The 20,951-nt window shown below is 50.3% G+C and overlaps 1 protein-coding gene and 2 long non-coding RNA genes across 5 annotated transcripts in view; 1 reads left to right on the top strand and 2 right to left on the bottom strand.

Annotated features, from left to right (window-relative positions):
- TICRR (TOPBP1 interacting checkpoint and replication regulator) overlaps positions 1 to 5,725 on the bottom strand; it is a 28,719-nt gene extending 22,994 nt beyond the window's left edge. For 2 of the 3 annotated variants that reach the window (XM_007527163.3, XM_060179414.1), the window contains exons 1-4: positions 4,960 to 5,725; positions 2,979 to 3,258; positions 1,663 to 1,901; positions 202 to 436 (exon numbers count right to left, since the gene is read on the bottom strand). In XM_007527163.3, the coding sequence (XP_007527225.1) occupies positions 202 to 436; positions 1,663 to 1,901; positions 2,979 to 3,258; positions 4,960 to 5,583 (1,378 nt within the window). In that variant the 5' untranslated portion in view covers positions 5,584 to 5,725. Of the gene's footprint in view, positions 1 to 201; positions 437 to 1,662; positions 1,902 to 2,978; positions 3,259 to 4,338; positions 4,497 to 4,959 lie in introns of those variants that run through there. The other variant, XM_060179415.1, reaches the window with a different exon arrangement.
- A 536-nt stretch (positions 5,726 to 6,261) lies between these two features.
- On the top strand, positions 6,262 to 13,427 carry LOC132534936 (uncharacterized). The gene is made up of 3 exons (XR_009546696.1): positions 6,262 to 6,402; positions 11,293 to 11,384; positions 13,242 to 13,427. It is a non-coding gene; the product is annotated as an uncharacterized LOC132534936 (long non-coding RNA).
- LOC132534935 (uncharacterized) lies at positions 11,192 to 15,420 on the bottom strand. The gene is made up of 2 exons (XR_009546695.1): positions 15,292 to 15,420; positions 11,192 to 12,361 (listed from the first exon to the last, which is right to left on the bottom strand). It is a non-coding gene; the product is annotated as an uncharacterized LOC132534935 (long non-coding RNA).
- Between the last annotated feature and the right edge of the window lie 5,531 nt (positions 15,421 to 20,951).

Here is a 20,951-nt window from a genome sequence, read left to right as displayed (position 1 = left end):
ACTTTGCATAACCATTATGCTATTTAAGCCCCCCCCCCCCAAAATCTCATACTTTTGACCACAAAGTGGTTTCAGTATTGTAGCTGGCTTTGTCAGCCCTATAGCAGATTTTGGGGTTCTGCTCAACACCTAAGGAAAAGAACAGCTCTGGTGCTGGTAAAGCCTGTCAGGGTGATGCTAGTTACTGGCTCAGAAGCTCACCCGAGGGAGAAGAATCTTCCAGCGGACTGTGAGTCTGACTCAGCACAACATCCAAAACACTGGAGAAAAGAGAAGCTGCATCCTGGGAGCCCTCGGCCACAACTGTGTGGTGCAGATGGCTCTGAGATCCAGACTCTTCTGTGCAGAACACAGTGAGAATCGTAGCCGTGGTGGAGAGCGGGGAGATCACTCCACTGAGCGGAGGCCAGCCCTCCCCAGGGTCCACGCTGGCAACCTACAGGAGAAGTTCTAATTAGCTGCAAGTATTGCTGTCACCTGCCTGAAGAATGGAGCTTAACAGAAGACAGAAGGCCAGTGTCACCCTTACTCATTTAAGAGCAATCTAGAGAAATGATAAAATGAGGTGGGCTTTAAGAGCTAGAGCAGGGGTTGGGTGGTGGCGCATCTGGTTGAGCGCACGTATTACAATATGCAAGGACCTGGGTTTGAGCCCCCGGTCCCCACCTGCAGGGGGAAAGCTTCAGGAGTGGTGAAGCAGGGCTGCAGGTGTCTATGTTTCTCCCTCTCTCCCGCCCGCTTCTCTCTTGATTTCTGCCTGTCTCTGTCCAATAAGTAGATAAAGAGAGAAGAAGAGCCAGAGCAGTGCCTATGATCATACAGTCATTCCTTGATTGACAAGTAAGAAAAACTTAAGGCTGCCGGGATCACTGATCAAGGATCACACAGTATCAAGCACGACTCATGGGAGCCTCTGCAACCACTCGACAGTGGAGGAATGAGGCTGAAGAATAAGTAATCTGTTGAAGGTCACCCAGTTAGCAAGGAGAAGTGCTGATCTCGAAACTCCTGAGGCAACGTGTCTATTCAGGGATGTGCTCGGGTAGAACAAGGGACACAAAAGAGACCTAATGCAGGCCCTCGAGGCCTCACCCGGCCCTTCTATCAGGGCACACAACCACCAGCTTCCCTCTTGAGTGCTTTACACAAGACACCCAGCCCCGAAGCTATGAAGGCCAAAACTAAAGCCAAGGGAGGAGCCAGGCATGTCTGAAAGGAGCCGCCACCTTTACTTCAAATCTGGGTGTGAGAGGCTCCTTTCCAAGAACCTCTTTGGAATCTCTGTAACCAACAGACAAAATATTCACCTAATTTTACAGTGTAGTCAGTTTCTTTTCTAAAATAAAAATTATATAAAACTAATAAATATATTAACAATTTTAAGAATGAGAAGTCAATCCATCAATCACTTTGCCATCCTAATTTCATATAGCCCACTGCCTTTTTCCCCCTCCCTGTGTGAATCAAAGAGGTTTCAGGGGACATAGACTTTACAGACTGTCTCTTCACTACTGAACATGCTGGCTGTGACACTACAATATAGGCAACATCATCTGCACACACAGAGGCAGGTTCACTGTGACAACGGGCAACACTTGGCACTTTAAGAAGCACGGAGTTCACCCAGCCAGTGGGCTCTCACGTGGAGGCCAGGCCACCTACCAGGTGCAGCTCTTCTGCCGTCAGCCTGCCCACCAGCTGCTGGAACAGCAGCCTGTCCGCCGACCTGTTGCTGTCGGGACTGTGCAGCATCCAGCTCTCAGTGACCAGAGTGCTGCTCGTCGGCGGTGCCCAGGGGGCCACCGTGCCTTTTAGAAAGATCCGGACAGGTTTTGGAAAGTGTCTCTGCTGCATGGCTAAGGGTTCGAGGATGACTGCCCACGCTTCTTGGCTTTCTTTGCCTGTTAGAAAAAGAGACTATTAAAGTCGCCAGAGAGGATGTATTAAAAGCAGATGGAAAAGCAGGAAGAAAACAGATTATCAGTTGACAGACTAGCTACTGTCACTTCATCACACCTCAGTCTACTAACAACTTCACTTAGCTTTCTACAGGGAAAACCGTACCCAAAGGGAATGACCGTGAATCCCTCCCTATGACAACTTCCCAATAATCTTGACTTAGAAATAAGTATCCTGAGGCCTTTGAGAAGGCACAGTGGATAGTGCTGAACTTTCAAGCATCAGGTCCTGAGTTCAAGCCACAGTGATGCTTTGTTCTCTTTCACTAATCAATAAATATATGTTTTAAATTTTTATTTATCTTATACAGACAGAGACATTGAGAGGGTAGGGGGAGATAGAGAGGAAGACACACACATATATTACTTTACTTATTATTATTCTTGATCAGAGTACTTCTCAGCTCTGGTTATGAGTGGTACAAGGGATTGAACCTAGGACCTCTTACATGAAAGTCTTGTGCACTACTACAGCACCACTGCCCTGACCCCTTTCAAAGTCTTTCAAGCACTGAGAATCTTGTTGCAGGAAATTCTAAAGTTAAAAGCCCCTATGGTTATGCAAAAAGATTTTCATGCCTAAGGCTCTAAACTCCCAGGTTCAGTCCCCCAAGCCACCATAAGTCAGAGCTGAGCAGGACACTGGTAAGGAAAAACAAAAATACAACAAAACAAAACATGGGCCTGGGCCTGCCTTAAAAAAAAAACGAGACCAGAAAATCGCAGGACCCCTGATGCCCCGAACCGGAAGTTGCGACTGTCAGAACCGCAGGTGTGTCTGTGTGTGTGGGTGGGGGGGGGTCCCACCTTGCTTCAATGAGGCTGCCTGCCAGTCAAGGGCTCCAGGAGGTGGCACAGAGCATAGAGCATCAGACTCAAACATAAAGTCCTGAGTTCAATCCCCAGCAGCACATATACCAGAGTGTCTGGTTCTCTCTTCTATGATTCTAACAAACTAAATAAAGCTGTTGATCCATCCAAAAAAAAAAAAAAAAGACCAACCAAATGTCACTTCCCTACCTTCCACAGGGAGAAATAACATTCCTTCCATCCGAGGAAACGAGGCCTCATACTGCGGAGAGTGATAGAGCAGGCGAGTTAAAGTAGAGTCACTGGGTAGAGCTGGAATCCAGGAAGAGAGGTGAGGCTCCCCGAATGGCTTGTTCTCGCTTTGAAGTAGGGATCCCGCAGTTTTAGTAAAATCCTGGCCAAACATTTCAGGTGGCAAGACGGTGCCTCCGACATGGCGGAGCAGCTCACACACTGACCAATAGCCCAGGTGGTCTGGGGAGTCCTTCAACTGAAATAAAAATGACAGAGAACCTCAGGTTAGTATAGACCGGGCTTGCACAAATAAAGTGGAGGGAAATCAAGGGGAAAGAAGAGGTGGTAACTACTGAGAGGACTGAGTCACATAAGTCCTTGTCAAACCAAACACAAGTAGCATCTAGTTCACTATACAGCCCAAGAAGATAAGCTAAGATAAGCCCACAAGAAACTATCGACTTAGTGAAAAGAACATTCTATTCTGGCAAAATATTACTGCCAAGAAACAGAAGAGATGCAAATCTCTGGGGTGGATGAGTGGGCAGACCACTCAGTTCTGGCATATAAGTGCCAGGGATTGAAGCGGGGGCCTCAGGAGTGTAAGAGCTATGCTCTGAGGCTGAGCTCCCTCACTGGCCCGTCTTTTGGGTAAAAGCCCTTTTAAGCAAAGCCCTGGTCACCTCTCACCTGGATTCTTACTGTAGTCCATCAAGCCTGTGCCCTGCCTTTAATCTTTCCTCCAAGTTGCTCTAAGCAGTATTCTTCCAAATCACTTATCTGATCATGTTGCTACTCTGGAACTTCCACCTCCCCCCACTCATCCCTGCCTTCTAGACACGACTGATGATGTCTCCCCATTTTCGCAGTGCCTTTCACACTGGAGACCCAGCATGCCTCGGCACCTAGTCGAATCCTGCTTTCTCACATAGCTGGCTCTTCATTCAAGTCAACTTCGACAAGCTTTTAGAGACACTTTTGTGTGCCATGAACAAGCGAGACACAACCTGTCTTCTAGGATCTTAAAGTTGGGGTGGGGTGAGAGCACTCCCAGGGCAGACCAGAAGGCTCCTCTCTGCTTCCACTTGGATTTTGAGTAGGAAAAGGCCATCTGTACCAGAAAGAAAAAAAAAAATCTAGAGGAATATTAAGACGGTCTCCTGAGTATTTCCTTAGGGGAAACAAAAATAGCAGATCTGAGAAGAGAAGCCTCATAGAAGAAAGACATTTCTTCTCTGAGGGGGGAACCTTAGAACTGACATTAGTGCTACTCTGAAAACAGGCGAGGGAGAAAAAAAAAAAAGGCTTTCCAGGTGACACATAAAGAACAACTAACCAGGGGCCTGCTGGTGGCGCACCTGGTTGAGTGCGTATGCTATAATGCACAAGGACCCAGGTTTGAGTCCCTGTCCCCACTTGCAGGGGGGAAACTGCAAATGGTGACGCAGTGATGCAGGTGTCTCTCTTTCTCTCCCTTCCCTCTCGATTTCCGACAAATAAAGATAATAAAAAGAAAAATTACAAACGAAAACCCAAATCAAATCCCCATCAGCTAAGATTTAATTCTAGCTGATATCTGATATAACACAAGGTTAGCATAAAGTCAGTGATATTCTATCAGTTATCACAGACTGAGCGGCACTCCGTTGTGTTTGGGTTACAACACCCGATTTAACAAATTTTAACATGGAGGATCCCGTTTGTTCCATCGCATGCCTGAGCTCGGCTCTGTTCTGTCATAGAAACAGGCAGCTGCAGGAGAGATGGCCGTGCAGGGCTAGCACGCACAAGGTCCCAGGTTCCACCCCCTGCACCGCACATATTGGAACGACGATGCTCTGGTTTTCCCTCAGTGTAAACACTTCTTAAAATGACTATTTCAGGTGTTGGTGTGTTGGGCACGGTGGGCCGCTCTGCCTGGTTCCTGGGCCCCCGGCGCGGCGCGCCCTGCACTCACCTGGGTCCACTCGGTGGTGTCCACCCAGCACAGGGTGATCTTGCGGGCCGCCAGCGCCTCCTGCACCCTGCGGGGCAGCAAGCGGTCCATCAGCTGCTCCCGAGTGGGCGCCCGGGCGCGGGCCTCGCTGCCGGCCACGAAGCGCAGTAGCTCGCGCTGCGAGTGCGGACAGGGCGCCAGCAGGAAGACGGCGTGGGCGGCGGGGTCTCCAGCCTCCGCCTCGGCGTCCAGCAGCCGTCGGCCGCCCGGCCTGCGCGCGGGCTTGGCCGGGGACGCGATCTCGGGCCGGTCCCACTGCAGATCGAGCAGCGCCTGGAGCAGCGCCTCGTGCGTGTGCACCGCGCGGGGCTCCGGGCCGGGCAGGGGCGCCCCGGGGCCGAAGAGCCGAGCCTCTAGGGCCGCCTCGAAGGAGTCCCACGAGCGGGTGCTCAGCTCCCCGAAGTCGGCCCCGCGCGCCGGCCGGCCCCGCGCGCCCTGTGAGTCGAAGAAGGCGAAGGTCCAGCGCAGCCGCGCCAAGCCCAACCGGCAGCTCAAGTAGGCCAGCAGGCGCAGCGCCGTCCGCCGGCCCGCGTCCCGGCCGCCCGCCGTGTCCAGCAGCAGCGCGACGCGGTGGCAGCAGGCCATGCCGGGCCGGACCCCGAGCGGACTTCAGGTTTCCGGCGCCATGGTCGGCTCTGCTCTCTCCTATGGCTCCCGCGCTCTCCCACGGCCGCTGCCATTGGCCGAGAGCTCACTTCAGAGCGTCTGCTATTGGCCAGCGGCCTTTCGTAGGTTACAAGAACCCCTCCCTTCCGTGGCGCCGATTGGAAGAGCGGGCGGAGGCCAACCACTGTGTCATCGTGGGGGCGTGGTCGGGGGCGGGGCGCTGTGGTCCCGCAGAAAGTCGTCTTTGATTGGCTCGGAGCTTCGGTTTAAAATTTAAAGAGATGGAGCTTGAGGGGGCGTGTCTCTCCGAGCGGGCTAGCGGGGCGCCTGGGGGCGGGTCTGCGCAGGCGCGCGGGGGGTGGGGGGGGGGGGCGCTGCCCAGTGCTGGGATAATGACTCTTCCTGAACTCCCGGAAGTAAAAAGTACCGGAAGTAGAATCGCTGTGGTGTACCTTGGTTGAAAAAGCACTTTAGAATTTCCACAGAGTCTGATGGCGAAGGCTTAAACTTCTTGTAGCTGAAAGAAAACAGTGCCCAAAGTGAAAAGTGCCCTCCCTCTGCCTCAGTGATTTCTAGGCGTTTCTCTGATGAAAGGTTAACCATAGATGTCTGTCACAGACATTTCCTTAGCTGCAGAAAAATGGAAAAGAACCGGAATGGGCAGGATTTCATGTTGTTCCCGGGGCTTCATCGCACCAAGGAGAATGAGAAAGAAAGGGGGAGAGAGAAGGAAAGTCTCCGCAGCTCCGCAGCGCGAACCCAGGTGTCCCGCATGGCGAGGCAGGTTCCCTCTCCCAGGTGAGCTCTCACCTTGGGCCTGGAGAGGGAGTTCAGAGCTCGGTGCAGCCCCAAAGAAACACTGCACAACTTGCGAGAATAACTTCTGTACATCATGATAGTTTTAAAAATCCTTGTTGGGCGAGTCGGGCTGTAGCGCAGCGGGTTCAGCGCAGGTGGCGCAAAGCACAAGGACCGGCATAAGGATCCCGGTTCGAGCCCCCGGCTCCCCACCTGCAGGGGAGTTGCTTCCCAGGCGGTGAAGCAGGTCTGCAGGTGTCTGTCTTTCTCTCCCCCTCTCTGTCTTCCCCTCCTCTCTCCATGTCTCTCTGTCCTATCCAACAACGACGACAACAATAACAACAACAATAAAATAACAACAAGGGCAACAAAAGGGAATAAATTAATTAAATTTAAAAAATTATTGTTGTTGCGTATGAGAGAGCTTCATATGAGAAAGGTAAAGAAGCCGGAGACGTGAGCACCACTGATGTGGCACATGCAGTTCTGGGAATCCCTTGCAAGTCAGAAACTCGTTACCAGTTGTTTCCCTGAGAGCTAGAATGTAATTTTTAAAAAATATTTATTTACTTTCCTTTTTGTTGCCCTTGTTTTTTTTATTGTTGTTGATATTGATGTCGTTGTTGTTGGATAGGACAGAGAGAAATGGAGATAGATAGGGAAGACAGAGAGGAGGAGAGAAAGACAGACACCTGCAGACCTGCTTCACCGCCTGGGAAGCGACTCCCCTGCAGGTGGGGAACCGGGGGCTCGAACCCGGATCCTTATGTTGGTCCTTGCGCTTTGTGCCACCTGCGCTGAACCCGCTGCGCCACCGCCAGACTCCCCACTTAAATCTCTTTACATAACCACGATACTATCTCCCCAGACCTTTTAGTATATTTTCTTTATTTCTTTTTTCTTTCTCTCTCTTTTTTTCCCCCCAGGAAATTTTTGAAAAAGATTTTCCCTTTTTTAGAATAAGAGATAAACAGAGGATCACATAAATCTATAATATTTTTAGGGTGGGCTTCATGATTAGGAGTCCAACCATTTATGTACTGCCGTACCTCCTGGGCCTCAATCCAAGCTATCCCTTCAAGAGTTTCCTTACTTTCTAAAGTATGCATCATTTTAAAAATATTTATTTATGTGATAGACACAGAAAGAAATTGAGAGGGGAGGAGGAAAGAGGAAAAAGACATTTTCAGCACTGCCTTACCATTTTTTAATTTTTTTTTTTTTTTTTTATTGCCTTACCATTTATGAAGCTTCCCCACTGCAGGTGGGAACCAGGGGCTTGAACCTGGGTCTTCGCACACTGTAATGTGTGCGCTTAACCAGGTGTGTCACTGCCTGGCCCCCTCAAATTTACATGCATGCTTAGAGGGCAAGAACAGTGTTATTCCTCTATGTATCCCTAGTGCCTAACACAGAGTAGTAATTTTTTTTAGTTTTAGTATGTTGCCAAGCATTGTCTTACCAGGATTAGAAATGTGTGCAGATACGGGAAATGGCCACCAGAAGGCAGTAGCAGCGCCTTTCTGGAAGGACCCTCCCTCCAGGGCAGAACCCTAGATTCCTAGAAGTCACTTTCCCAGAAGGCTGGAAAGTGACAGTGTTGGAGCCACCCATAAAGAAAAGGGGCCTTGGTTGGAGCCCCCGGCTCCCCACCTGCAGGGGAGTCGCTTCACAGGCAGTGAAGCAGGTCTGCAGGTGTCTATCTTTCTCTCCCCCTCTCTGTCTTCCCCTCCTCTCTCCATTTCTCTCTGTCCTATCCAACAATGACGACATCAATAACAACTACAACAAAGGCAACAAAAATAAATAAATAAATAAATATACTTTAAAAAAAAAAGAAAAGGGGCCTTGCTAGGGTGGGCTGGGCTTCTTTTGCAGTGCTAGGATCTCATTCTTTTGGGGGACGGTTGTGAAGGTCTGGACGGTGGCGCACCGGTACTAAGCTCAAGGACCTGTTCAAGGACCTGGGTTCAAGCCCCCGCTACCTACCTGCAGGGGGGAAGCTTCACAAGCAATAATGCAGGTCTGCAAGTGTCTCCCTTGCTCTCTCCCTCTCTATCTCCGCTTCTCTCTTTCAATTTCTTTCTGTTGTATCCAATAAAATGGAAAAAAAAAAAGGGTGGTCCAGGTGGTGGTGCACACATTACAGTGCGCAAGCCCCTGGTCCCCAGATGCAGGGGGAGAACTTCTCGAGAGGTGAAGTAAGACTGCAGGTGTCTCTCTGTCTCTGCTCCTCTCAATGTCTCTCTGTCTATATCCAGTAATAAGTAAATAAAAAAAATTTTAATTAAAATGGAAAAAATAGCTTCTTGGAATGGTGAATTCATAGTGCCAGTACCAAGCCCCAGCAATAACCCTGAAGGCAAAGTAAATAAATAAAATTAAAAGGAAAGAAAAGTGACTTTGTAGATCATTCTAAAGCATGAGGCCTATTTGATCCTGTTCAGGGCAATAATGGAAATAATATCGGAGCTGGGAGATAGCTCACCTGGTAGAGCAGGCACCTTGCCATGAGTGAGGCCCTGGATTCCTGCCAGGCACCACATGGGAGCACCAAGGATGGCACTGGGGAGGGGAGCTCCATGGATGGTGAAAGAGTGCCCGTCTCTCAAAAAAAAAAAAAAGAGAGAGAGAGAGAGAAAGAAAATGTGGCTAGGGAGGATTAAAATGTAAACTTCAGGGAATCGGGCGGTAGTTCAGCGGGGTAAGCGCACGTGACACAAACACAAGGACCGACCTAAGGCTCCCGGTTCGAGCCTCCGGCTCCCCACCTGCAGGGGAGTCGCTTCCCAGGCGGTGAAGCAGGTCTGCAGGTGTCTGTCTTTCTCTCCCCCTCTCTGTCTTCCCTCCTCTCTCCATTACTCTCTGTCCTATCCAACAATGACGACAACAATAATAACTACAACAATAAAAAAAAGAAAAAAAACCGAAAGAGTGAAAGAGTTTCTCTTTGGAGTGTACTGACTTTGCTCTATGCTGTGTCACTTTAAATCTTTATTTCTCTGGCCCTCCCTGGGGTAGTTTCCCTGGTATGTTTTTATCTCTACAATGAGGAGGTTGCAGTGCTTAACCCTGGTTATGCATTAAAAAGACGGAAAGCTGGCTCCACCCCCAGAGAGTCTAACTGGCCTGGACTGGAGTGGCACCAGACTGGGGAGTGAGTGTCCTACGGCGACTTGGTTTCCCTCTGAGGGTGATGGTGACAAAACTGACCTTCCCTTCTCTGAAAACGCAGCCAAGGTCCATGGCAGCTCTAAGGGTCTTAAACCCTGAGGTCCTGTGGACTCAGGTCTAGCCATGTTTATGGGGAGGACACCAGGAAGCTGGGTCCTTGGTGGAGTTGGGGGTGAGCGAGTCTCTGGAGACACTATTTCTCCTCCTTGACCATTTTCTCATAGGTCTGTCCTGCCAGCATCTTAGTACTCACGGGATAGTACGAGACATGCAAGCAGGAGGTCCTGGGTTTCATCCCTGGCACAGCATGTGCCAGAATGATGCTCTGGTGCTCTCTCTCTCTCTCTCTCTCTTTTGCCTCTGTAGGGTTATTGCTGTGGCTTGGTGCCTGTACTATAAATCCACCATTCACAGCAGCCATTTTTTCCATTTTATTGGATAGGACAGAGAGAAATTGAGAACGGAGGGGAGAGAAAGATAGACACTTGCAGACCTGCTTTATCACTTGTGAAGCGACCCCCCCTGCAGGTGGGGACTGGGGGTTCAAACTTGGATCTTTGCAGGATCCTTGAGCTTAGTACTATGTGCTCTTTTTTTTTCTTTTTTTTTTAATTGGGGAATTAACGTTTTACATTCAACAGTAAGTACAATAGTTTGTACATGCATAACATTCCCCAGTTTCCCATATAACAATACAACCCCCACTAGGTCCTCTGTCATCCTTCTTGGACCTGTGTTCATGTGCTCTTAACCTGATGCGCTATCACCAGACCTCTCTCTGGTTCTTTCTAGAACTTTCTTTCTCATTAACAAATTCTTCTTCCTTCCTTCCTCCCTCCCTCCCTCCCTCCCTTCCTTCCTTCCTTCCTTCCTTCCTTCTTCCCTTCCTTCCTTCCTCCTTTCCTTTCTGGATAGAGACAGAAAGGCAGAGAGAGTAAAAAAAGACAACAGCACCAAAAGTTCCTCAGTGCTGTGGGGGCCTGGCTGGAACCTAGGTTCCCTAGGTGGCAAAGCAGCACATTATTCAAGAGAAATATTTTGCTGGCCTCACAAATCTTTTTTTCAATTTTATAGATTTTAAAAATTATAGATTTTTAAAACTTTTTTATTATCTTTATTTATTTGTTGGATAGAGACAGTCAGAAATTGAGAGGGAAGGGGGAGGCAGAGAATAAGAGAGACAGTGACACCAGCAACCCCGCTTCACTAGTTGCAAAGCTTTTCCCCTGAAGGTGGGTGGGGACCAGGGGCTCAAACCCAGGTCCTGTGCACTGTAAGATGGGCACTCAACCAGGTGCACCACCATGCAGCCCCACAAATCTTCTTCTTTTTTTTTTTTTTTCCAAATCAACAAAAGTACTTTGTGTGAGTTGATAACCTTCATGGAATTGATAGTAAGGAGTGCTGTGTGTCTTTCTGTCATCATTTGCGAATTGTGCGTCATCCGTCCTGGTGCTTGTAGCCCTACTAGGCCTGCATTTGCACACATTTTCCCCATCACTGGGTGGATCAATCTTCTCATCTCTCACCTGAGGCTTCCACCAACAGGCAAGGGCCAGGGTTCCATGTCCACAAAGACACTTATAGTACCAACCAGCCTGCTCTGATCCAGGTGGGGTGGAGTGTTTATATTTATTTATTTTTGTGGAGATAAGACCTCATGATTGCATGATTCTGTGCTGCAGGGCTAACCTTTTCTTTCTTTTTATTTCACAGAGAGTCACCACAGCAACACTCCACCATCCATGGACCTCCCCCCAGGCTTGCGATGCTAGGACTTGAACTCAGAACCACACACACTCTACTGGGTGAGCTGTCTCAGTCCCTTTAGAGAGTTCTTTGTTTATTGGATGAGAGAGAGTAAGAGACTAGAGCATCACTCAGCTCTGGCTTATTCGAGCCAGGGGTCAGCCAGGGCCTAACATGTGGGCACTGTGCTCTTCCCACTGGGCCACCTCCCTGGCTGTGACGCCGGTCTGGGGATTGGCGCTTTACCCAATTCTTTTTCCCTGTAGTGTGGTTATTTTATTGTTATTATTAGCGATTACTAGTGGGTTACAAGAATGTAGGATCTCAGGATATAGTCCCACACCACACCCACCACCAAAGTTCTGTGCCCCTGCTCTCCCACCTCCCAAAGATAACCACTAGAGTTCTCACAAGGTCTTAGAAACAGTTTGTTTGCTTCTGTTTTTGAAAGTTCATGTGTATTCGCTCTCTAGATTCCACACATGAGTGAAATCATCCAGTAGTTGTCTTTCATCTCTTATTTCCATGAGCGTAATCACCGCCAATTCCATTCATTTTTGTCCCAAAGCACACAAAATTGTCTTTTATGGTTGTAGAGTAATATCCCATGGAGTCTATGTGCCATGACTTCTTCATCCAGTCATCTGAGGATGGACATTTAGGCTGCTTCCACTCTTTGACTGTTGTGAATAGTGCAGCTGTGAACACAGGGGTGCATATGTCCCTTCGAATTCGTGTTTCAGTGTCCTTTGGATAAATGCCTAAGAGTGGTAATTCCATTTTTATTTGTTTAATAGTCTTCTAAGGGGGCTGCCCCGGTCTGTATTCCCACCAGCAGTGGAGCAGAGTCCCTTTTCTCCACAACCTCGCCAACACCTGTCCTTTCCTGGTTTGTTGACGTCAGCCATTTTCTCAGGTGTGAGGTGGAATCTCAGTGTAGCTTTAATTTGCATTTCTCTAATGATAAGTGAAGTGGGGCATTTCTTCATGTGTCTGTGGGCCATGTGTATCTTAAAACTGTCTTCAAAAATATCGTCTGTAAAAAATATATATATTGTCTGTTTAGTTCTTTGAACCACTTTTTAATTTTTTGTTTTTTGCCTCCAGGGTTATTGCTGGGGCTTAGTGCCTATACCATGAATCCACTGCTCCTGGAGGCCATTTTTTACCCCTTTTGTTGCCCTTGTTGTGGTTATTACTGTTATTGTTGATGTCGTTCATTGTTGGATAGGACAGAGAAAAACAGAGAGAAATGGAGAGAGGAAAGGAAGACAGAGAGGGGGAGAGAAAGACAGACACCTGCAGACCTGCTTCACCGCCTGTGAGGCGACTCCCCTGCAGGTGGGGAGCCGGGGGCTTGAACCAGCATCCTTCCGCTGGTCCTTGTGCTTTGCGCCACGTGTGCTTAACCCGCTGCGCTACCTCCTGACCCCCCACCCACTGTTTTACTGGGTTATTATTATTACTTTTTGTAGAGCTGTACCAATTATTTATATGTTTGATATCAGCCACTTGGCAGATGTGTGATGTGCAAATATCTTTTCCCATTTACTGGGTTGCCTGGTTACCCTTGTGTAGTTTGCTTTCAGTGTGTAGAAGCTTTTTAGTTTCATGTAATCCATTTCTCTACACTTGTTTTCATTTCCTATGGGTGTTACTCATTTTTGCGTCAGTTCAGTGATACCTTTTTCTTTTCTTAAGATTTTATTTGTTTATTAATGAGAAAGATAAGAAGAGAGAGAGAGGAAGAATCAGATATTACTCTGGTACACATGTGCTGCCGGGGATTGAACTTGGGACCTCATGCTTTAGAGTCCAATGCTTTATCCACTGTGCCACCTCCCAGACTACTCAGTGATACTTTTTTTAAAGGTAGATAGTTTAATATCTTATTGTGCATTTAATTTTTTATCTAGAGCACCGCTGGGGTGTTTTCCAGCTGCAGGCAGAAGCCTTGGCCTCATCTCTGCCTCTCCCATGGGCTGCTCACCCCGCAGAGCTGCAGACTCAGCGGTCCGGGCCACGCTGCTCATCGCTGAGTGATGTGCTGGCCCTGCCACTCCTGCCTTCTCATGAACCATGTTTGGATTCGGGGTGTGAGGGCAGAGGTAGGTCCCTGCTCTGAGCTTGTCATGTTTTCATTTTGTGAGTGGTGCATGAGAACTTGGCCTAGATGGCCACTATTATTAGTAATTATCATTATTATTACTGTCATATTCCTCTTTTGCTTCTCCCTGGTCCTGCTTGGTCTGGGCAGAACCGCATTCCAGATTGGGAGCCATTCTTCTGAATCAGCCTCCTGAGCTGACTGAACTTACGCTCCCCCCCCCCCACCCCCGTGATGTGCCACCAGAGGGGTGGAGGGCTTACGCCACAGACATTGAGTCCTGGCGGGGCTGACTAATCAAGGCTCTGGTCTGTTTAGCACTGGTGTGGGCTCCCTTCTGGGCTTACAGGTGACCACGTTCTTCTCTGTGTGCTCATGTGCAGGGAGGGCTAGAGATCTGGTGTCCCTTGGGAGGGCACTAGCTATGGCCTGGGAGGTGGTACAGTGGCTAGAACATTGGACTTAAAAGCTTGGGGTGCCAGGTTTGATCCATGGCCTGTCATGTGCCAGAGGGGTGCTCTGGTTTTTTCTCTCCATCTTTCTCTCTTATGTTAATAAATGAATAAATCTTAAAAAAAAGAAGAAGGGGTCTGATTTTTATCCTAGCAGAACACTACCCTTTGAGAATTTGTATTAACTAGAGCCAGAGCACCTGAGCCAGAGCATCTGAGGTGCGGGAGATCAAGCATGGGTCCTCACACCGCACATTTTCACTCTGTCCCTGGGGCTACCTCCCTGGTAGTGGGGCACCACCCTTATGATCTTGTTTACCATCATTTAAAAATACTTATTTATATTTATGATTATTTTAAGTATTTATTTATTTATTTACTTATTTATTTTGCCTCCAGGGTTATTGCCGGGTCTCAGTGCCTGTACCATGAATCCACTGCTCCTGGAGGCCATTTTCCCCCCCTTTTGTTGCCCATGTTGTTGTAGCCTTGTTGTGGTTGTTATTGTTGTTGCTGATGTCATTTGTTGTTGGATAGGACAGAGAGAAATGGAGAGAGGAGGGGAAGACAGAGAGGGGTAGAGAAAGACAGACACCTGCAGACCTGCTTCACCGCCTGTGAAGCGACTCCCCTGCAGGTGGGGATCCGGGGGCTCGAACTGGGAACCTTGTGCTGGTCCTTGTGCTTTGCGCCACCTGCGCTTAACCCGCTGCACTACCGCCTGATTCCCTTAAGTATTTATTTATATGATATACAACAGAGGAGTATGTCATGATGTCACTTTGTCACTTATGCTGCCAGGGAGCAAATTCGGGACCTCACACATGCAAGTCCTGCGCTCTGTCCCTGAGCGCCCACCTGTACCACGACCTCCTTCACTTCCATTCTGCTGTTCACCTCACTGGCAGTTAGAACTCTCACCTGGGACCCGGAGTTGGGGTGCGGTGGGGGGGATACACGCACACCATTCGGTGCAGTCATCCCTCTGACCTGGAAGCCCAGTATGTGAAGCCAGGTTCAAAAGCCAGTTCTGCCCCTTCGTAACTCTGGAAAGTATTTCATCCTTCTAGTCCTCAGACCCCCATTCTGAAAAGTGAGCATAGTACCTTCCATTTTGGAGAGTAAGTGCTGCCTTAGAGGATGTACAGAGAACCTAGCACAGTACCTCTCTCTGTACCCCAAACCCCTGCCCGTTCACAGTGCTCCTGGAGCCAGAAGCCAGCAGCACTTGAAGGCTTTCCTTTAGGCTTTCAGAACACTGGGGTTCTGAACACAGGGAGACAGCTCAGCAGGTAGAGCACAGCATTTGCACATATGCCGAGCTGAGTGCTATTCTGGTATCGCTTGCTCTCTCTCCTAAAGAAGTGAAAGAAAAGCTTTTTCTCTTAAACTTGCTCCTTTCGAAACCTACTTGCTGATGGCTCTCCTTTGGCCTGAGGCTCTTGAAGACAGGGGGCTCCATCTGGATCACCTCTGTGTTTTCCTTCCCCAGAGGACTGTTGCTCAGTGTCTGGGATGCCCCCCTTCTGAGGCAGCTGTGAGCCCAGCCCCTTGCCCAGCCTCTGCTCCCTCCACCCCTCCCACCCATGCGAGTTGGGTGCTGGCTGCAGGGCTGGCTACTCTCCTTGGAGATAGTCTCAGCTGGCTGCCTCCCTGCCCCCAGGCCTCCCTTATCTGGGGCCATCGCACTCCTCCTGCAATGCCCTCTCCTCCAAGGTGACCTCCAGTGCTGGGTGCTGGCCAGCTGCACTAGCCCCTGGACCCTGCCGGGAAGTGGGGAGAGTGAGAGCGTTAAAGAGCCAGGCCCTTGCCTGGATCCCACTTCCCTCCACGGCCGAGTAAAGGAGAGGGACGGGGGAGGAGTGGGGCGTCTAGCCAGGCTGGAGCTTTGTCCTGGGCTCTGTGTCCCATCCTCATAGAGCCTGGTCTGGTCAGGCCCTCTTTCTGGGACTCAGTTTCCTTAAGTGGAAACTAATGTGCCGGGAGAGATGCCTCCTGATCTCCTCCCCTGAGTGTGTGACTGAATCTGTACCCTGTGCTGTGCGGTCGGGCTTGCAACAGATCATAGAAAGTATATAATTCTTCACTCAAGTAGAAATGCTGCCACATTTGTCCCCTGCCATGGCTGGAGCAGTTCAGGCTGGCGGGTTTGTAAGCCACCCCAGGGAGAGAGGAGGAGAGGCTGGGGCTCAGTGGATAAAGTGCGTGTACAAGGTTCTGGGTTCGAGCCTGGCACCACAAGGGAGCACCATGAATGGCACTAAGGGACTTCATGGATGGTGAGTGGTGCTGTGGGGTCTTAACCTCTCTTTTCATGTCTCATAAAATATAACATTTAGGGAGTCGGGCAGTAGCGCAGCGGGTTAAGCGCCTGTGGCGCAAAGCCCAAGGACCGGTGTTAGGATCTCGGTTTGGGCCCCCGGCTCCCCACCTGCAGGAGAGTCGCTTCACAAGCGGTGAAGCAGGTCTTCAGGTGTCTATCTTTCTCTCCCCCTCTCTGTCTTCCCCTCCTCTCTCCATTTCTCTCTGTCTCACCCAACAATGACGACATCAATAACAACAGTAATAACTACAACAACAATGAAAAACAACAAGGGCAACAAAAAGGGAAAATAAATAAATATAATAAAATAAAATAAAATTTAAAAATTGGGCTGATGTGGCCCAGTGGTAGTGTGCGTGTGTGCGTGTGTGAGGGTGTGAGGGTGTGAGGCCTTGAGTCCTATCCCAACACCACATTCGAGGGGAAGAACCTCAAGAACAAAGGTCTGAACCTTTAGCTCCAGTGCACCCCTGTGCCCTGTGCACATAGAGTGCCGGGCCCCACCTGCAGGGCCTGACTCAGTGGCCCTGGGTGAGGCCATGTCAGTTCCCCCTTGCTGCTTCAGTAAAGCACCACAGACAGAATGACTTATATGACCTGTCACTCTGCCCCTCTGGAGGTCAGAAGTTGAAGATGAGCCTTGGGCTGCGAGCCAGGCGTTGGCAGAGCCCTGCTTCCTCTGGGCCCTGAGCCGAAGCTGCTTCTCAGCCTGTCTGGGCTTCTCGAGCCCTAGTGTAATTCCTGGCTCGTGGCCCCTTCCTGAATCTTCAGATCCATGATTGCTTCACTCTAGCATACAACCCTGGCTCTGCCCTTCTATCCTGCCTTCCTCTCTCACTTAGGAAGAGCAGGAGGCATGACATTACCTTGGGCTCACCCAGGTAAGCCAGGCTAAATGTTGAGGCCAGTGAGCACCCTCACTGGGGTTTCTCCTCTGTGCTGACTGAGGAAGCAGCAGTGCTTTTCCAGCATTCTCAGCAAAAGGCCTCAGTTTCTATCTGAGTGAGCTGGCTCTGTCACACGCCCACACCTGCCTCTCCACCAGTCTCTGAGGGCTGGGAAGCACCCAGGTTCTGTCCTTGACCCTCCTGACTCTCTACTGGGGAGAGCAGCCAGCACCCAGAGGGCTGGGCTCGTAGCAGCCTCAGAAGGAAGGCAGCCCAGAGCCCGGGAACAACTGTCCTCTGGTCAAAGAAACCATGGGGGCTTGTGGAAAGATTCCAGATTGAGCCCCGTCTGTGACTATGGCTCTGAGGGATGTTAGTGGGTGTATGAGAGGGGCCAGCAGGGAGCTTTATGTAGGCGGCAGTTGGGAAAGGGCCCTTCGAGTCTGGCCTGCTTGGGCATCTCCGTGAGGAGCAGCCACATGAACGCAGGAAGATTAGCAGGCAGGGTGCCTGTGGCCCTGCTCCCCCACGAACTCCCTGGATGCTTGGAGATAGAGCGACTGTGCCAGTGAGATAGCTCAGCCTGTCAGAGCACAGGAGTTGCCTGCTTGAGGCCCCAGGTTCAACCACAGTGCTTCCTTGACAGCCAGACTGAGCTGTGCTCTCTCGTCTTTCTCTCGTGAAAAGAAACATTTATTTATTTTGGATAGAGAGAAATTGAGAGGAAAGTAGAAGATGGGGAGAGAGAGCAAGACATCTGCAGTACTGCTTCACTAATCACAAAAGCTTCCCTCCCTGCAGGTGGGGGCCAGCGGCTTGAACCCAGGATCCTGTGCACTGTAATGTGTGTACCCAGCCCCACCAACAAATCTTTAAAAAAGGAACACACCACCTCAGGCCCTATATTACTGTCAGAGCCCTGAACAGTCACCAGCGCAGCCAAGTCTGAGAAGCATGAGCCTCCCCACCCCACCCCAACCCGGGAGAGGGTGAGGTATGAGGAGGGGGACAGAGACAGCACAGCTAGCCCTGGCCACTCAGGCATCGCCTCACATCCTAGAGGTTTCTGCCTGGGCTTGGCCACCGGAGCAGAAAGGCCCCTCCCGCTTTGCCGGGTGGCCCCACAGGGTGCCTGGAGTCCCCATGAGGCTGACTTGGGCTCAGTGGGTATCACCCAGAGGGAAGCACCCCAAACCAGAGCTCTGCTGGAGCTTGTGCCTGCTGGAAGGTGGGGACGGGACAGGGGGACCTCTGTTTGTGTGTACACAGCTCCAGGGGTGGCGTGATGGGGGTGGGGGTCTGGTTCTGGGGTGCCCTGCAAATCTCTGGGCCGGAAGGCTGCAGGGTCCCAGGGTCCCTCACCAGGTGTGGAGGGTGCTGGCGGGTGGGTCATCAGCCTTCAGCCTTGAGGTGACAGGGATGCTTCCCTGGCAAGTCGTGGTTGATGCTGGGCTGTCACGGTGGGTGATCAGAGGTCCTGTTGCCCAGGGTAGGCCTGCTGACGCCTCCATTCTGTGTAATGATTAATGCTGTCTCACCCTGGGTAGAGCACAGCTTTGATCTCCAGAACCAAAGGAAGGTCACTCCAGAAGAGCGCTGGCCCAGGAGTCAGGGATAGGGCCCTGGTCCCTCTCCCTCTGGCTGCCGTGTCATCGCTGAACCGAATTGGGTTGGTGCCAGCAGGGCCTCGATGCCTGCCTCATCCTGTCCCTCCACACCAGTAGGACAGATACGCTCACCACCCTCACCGCCTGCGCCTACTCTGTCCTTCCCTGCAGCAGAACGGTGTCACCCTGCAGGACTTGGGAGAGGTTCTGAAGGTCCCTGAGGGTGTCCCCATCTCTCCTACCTGCCCTCAGGCTGCCACCGAGCAGAGAGTGACTGCCAGCATGAACACCCCCAAAGGGGACTCTGGGGCTGGAGGTTCTGGGGGAGCTGTCACTCTGCCATCCGGCCCACAGCCCACAGGCCCACTGGCTGCTAGACCAGTGCCTGGGGTGAGACAGTGTGGACACTTCGGTCCCTTTGCAGGGTCACAGAGCTCTGTGCTCTTTATTGTCACATTGCTGTGAAGCTCACATCTGTGACTTCTGAATCCTGACCTCCTCTGTTCAGGGGAATGACAACACCCAGTTCGGTGAGGGTCCCAGGTGAGGTGGCACATGGGAGGAGCGTGATGTCAGTCTCAGTCACTGGGGGCTGCCTTGCCTTTTATCCTGCTGGGACTCTCTTTGCTGGAAAGATACAGTTTTATCTGGGACAAGATCAGCAAAGAAGAAAGCCAGAGTCTTTAGTTTCTAGTGTTTTTTAAAAATATTTTATTTATTTATGAGAAGGATAGGAGGAGAGAGAAAGAACCAGACACTACTCTGGTACATGTGCTGCTGGGGATTGAACTCAGGACCTCATGCTTGGGAGTCCAATGCCTTATCCACTGTGCCACCTCCCAGACCACAGTTTTTTAATGTATTATTATGTTTTTAAATATTTATTTATTTATTCCCTTTTTGTTGCCCTTGTTTTATTGTTATAGTTATTATTGTTGTTGTTATTGTTCTCATTGTTGGATAGGACAGAGAGAAATGAAGAGAGAAGGGGAAGACAGAGAGGAGGAGAGAAAGATAGACATCTGCAGACTTGCCTGTGAAGTGACTCCCCTGCAGGTGGGGAGCCAGGGGCTCGAACTGGGATCCTTACACGGGTCCTTGCGCTTTGTGCCACCTGTGCTTAACCCACTGCGCTACTGCCCGACTTCCTTAATGTGTTATTTTTACTTTATTGTTGTTTGCAGTACCAGCAAGTGGCCCCAGGGCCTAACATACGTGCAGTGCCACTGTTGAGTGGCCTCCTGGGGTTAGTTTCTTCATCATTGGGGGCAGGATGGAGAAAGAAAGAAGTAAACAGAAAGAAGAGAGGGAGAAACACCACAGCACTGCTTCACCATCCATGGAGCTCTTCCTGCTGCTGCCCATGGTGCTCCATGTGGTGCTGGGACTCAAACCCAGGGCCTTGTGCACAGTGAGGTGCATGCTCTACCTGCTGAGCTGTCTCTCAGCCCCTAGTTTCTGCTGCTACATGACAGATGACCCCACAACTCAGCAGCTTCCAACAGTGATTTTTGCTCCTGATTTTGGACCAGTTTGGGAAGGCTCCGCTGAGCACTTCTTGTATGTGAGTCAGGGGCTCCCAGGCTGCCACCTCCCCAGGCTCGAGCGGGCTGGGTGTACAGGAGACGGGGGAGTCTGGGAGGTGTGAGGTACCGAGTTCCATCCTCAGCACCGCATGTGCCGGAGTGATGCTTCGGTTCTCTCTCATTGAATAAGTACATAAATCAATCTTACGTTTTCCACTGGGTGACGTAGAGCCCACCTTTCCTTGGGAGGACTGGCAGTGCTGCCTGTGGATCCTCATGGGGGCTGGGAGAAATCACCAAGGTGTTACCATGGGAAAATGCCACCTGCTGATGCCCAAGTTGAGGTAAAATTGGAACTTTGATCCATTAGGATTCTTGCTTCTGAGAATTTATTTGTGAGAGAGAACCAGAGCATCACTCTGGCATGCGCGGTTGGCAAATGTGGTCTTGGGAATGGAACTTGCAGCTTCAGCTTTTTTTTTTTTTTTTAATACTTGCAGCCCTGCTTTACCACTTGTGAAGCTTTCCCCCTGCAAGAGGGGACCAGGGACTTGAACCTGGGTCCTTGTGCACTATAACGTGTGCACTTAACCAACTGCACCACCACCTGGCCCCTGAACTTGGGACTTCACATTTGAGTGTCCAATATTTTATCCACTGGGCCACCTCCCAAAATCTTTCTCTTTCTTTCTTTTTATGATAGAGACAGAGAGAAATTGAGAGG

This window comes from Erinaceus europaeus, chromosome 20, assembly GCF_950295315.1.
Source record: "Erinaceus europaeus chromosome 20, mEriEur2.1, whole genome shotgun sequence".
NCBI lineage: Eukaryota > Metazoa > Chordata > Mammalia > Eulipotyphla > Erinaceidae > Erinaceus > Erinaceus europaeus.
The sequence above is the reverse complement of the archived record's forward strand: the minus strand, read 5'-3'. Positions and strand labels throughout refer to the sequence as shown.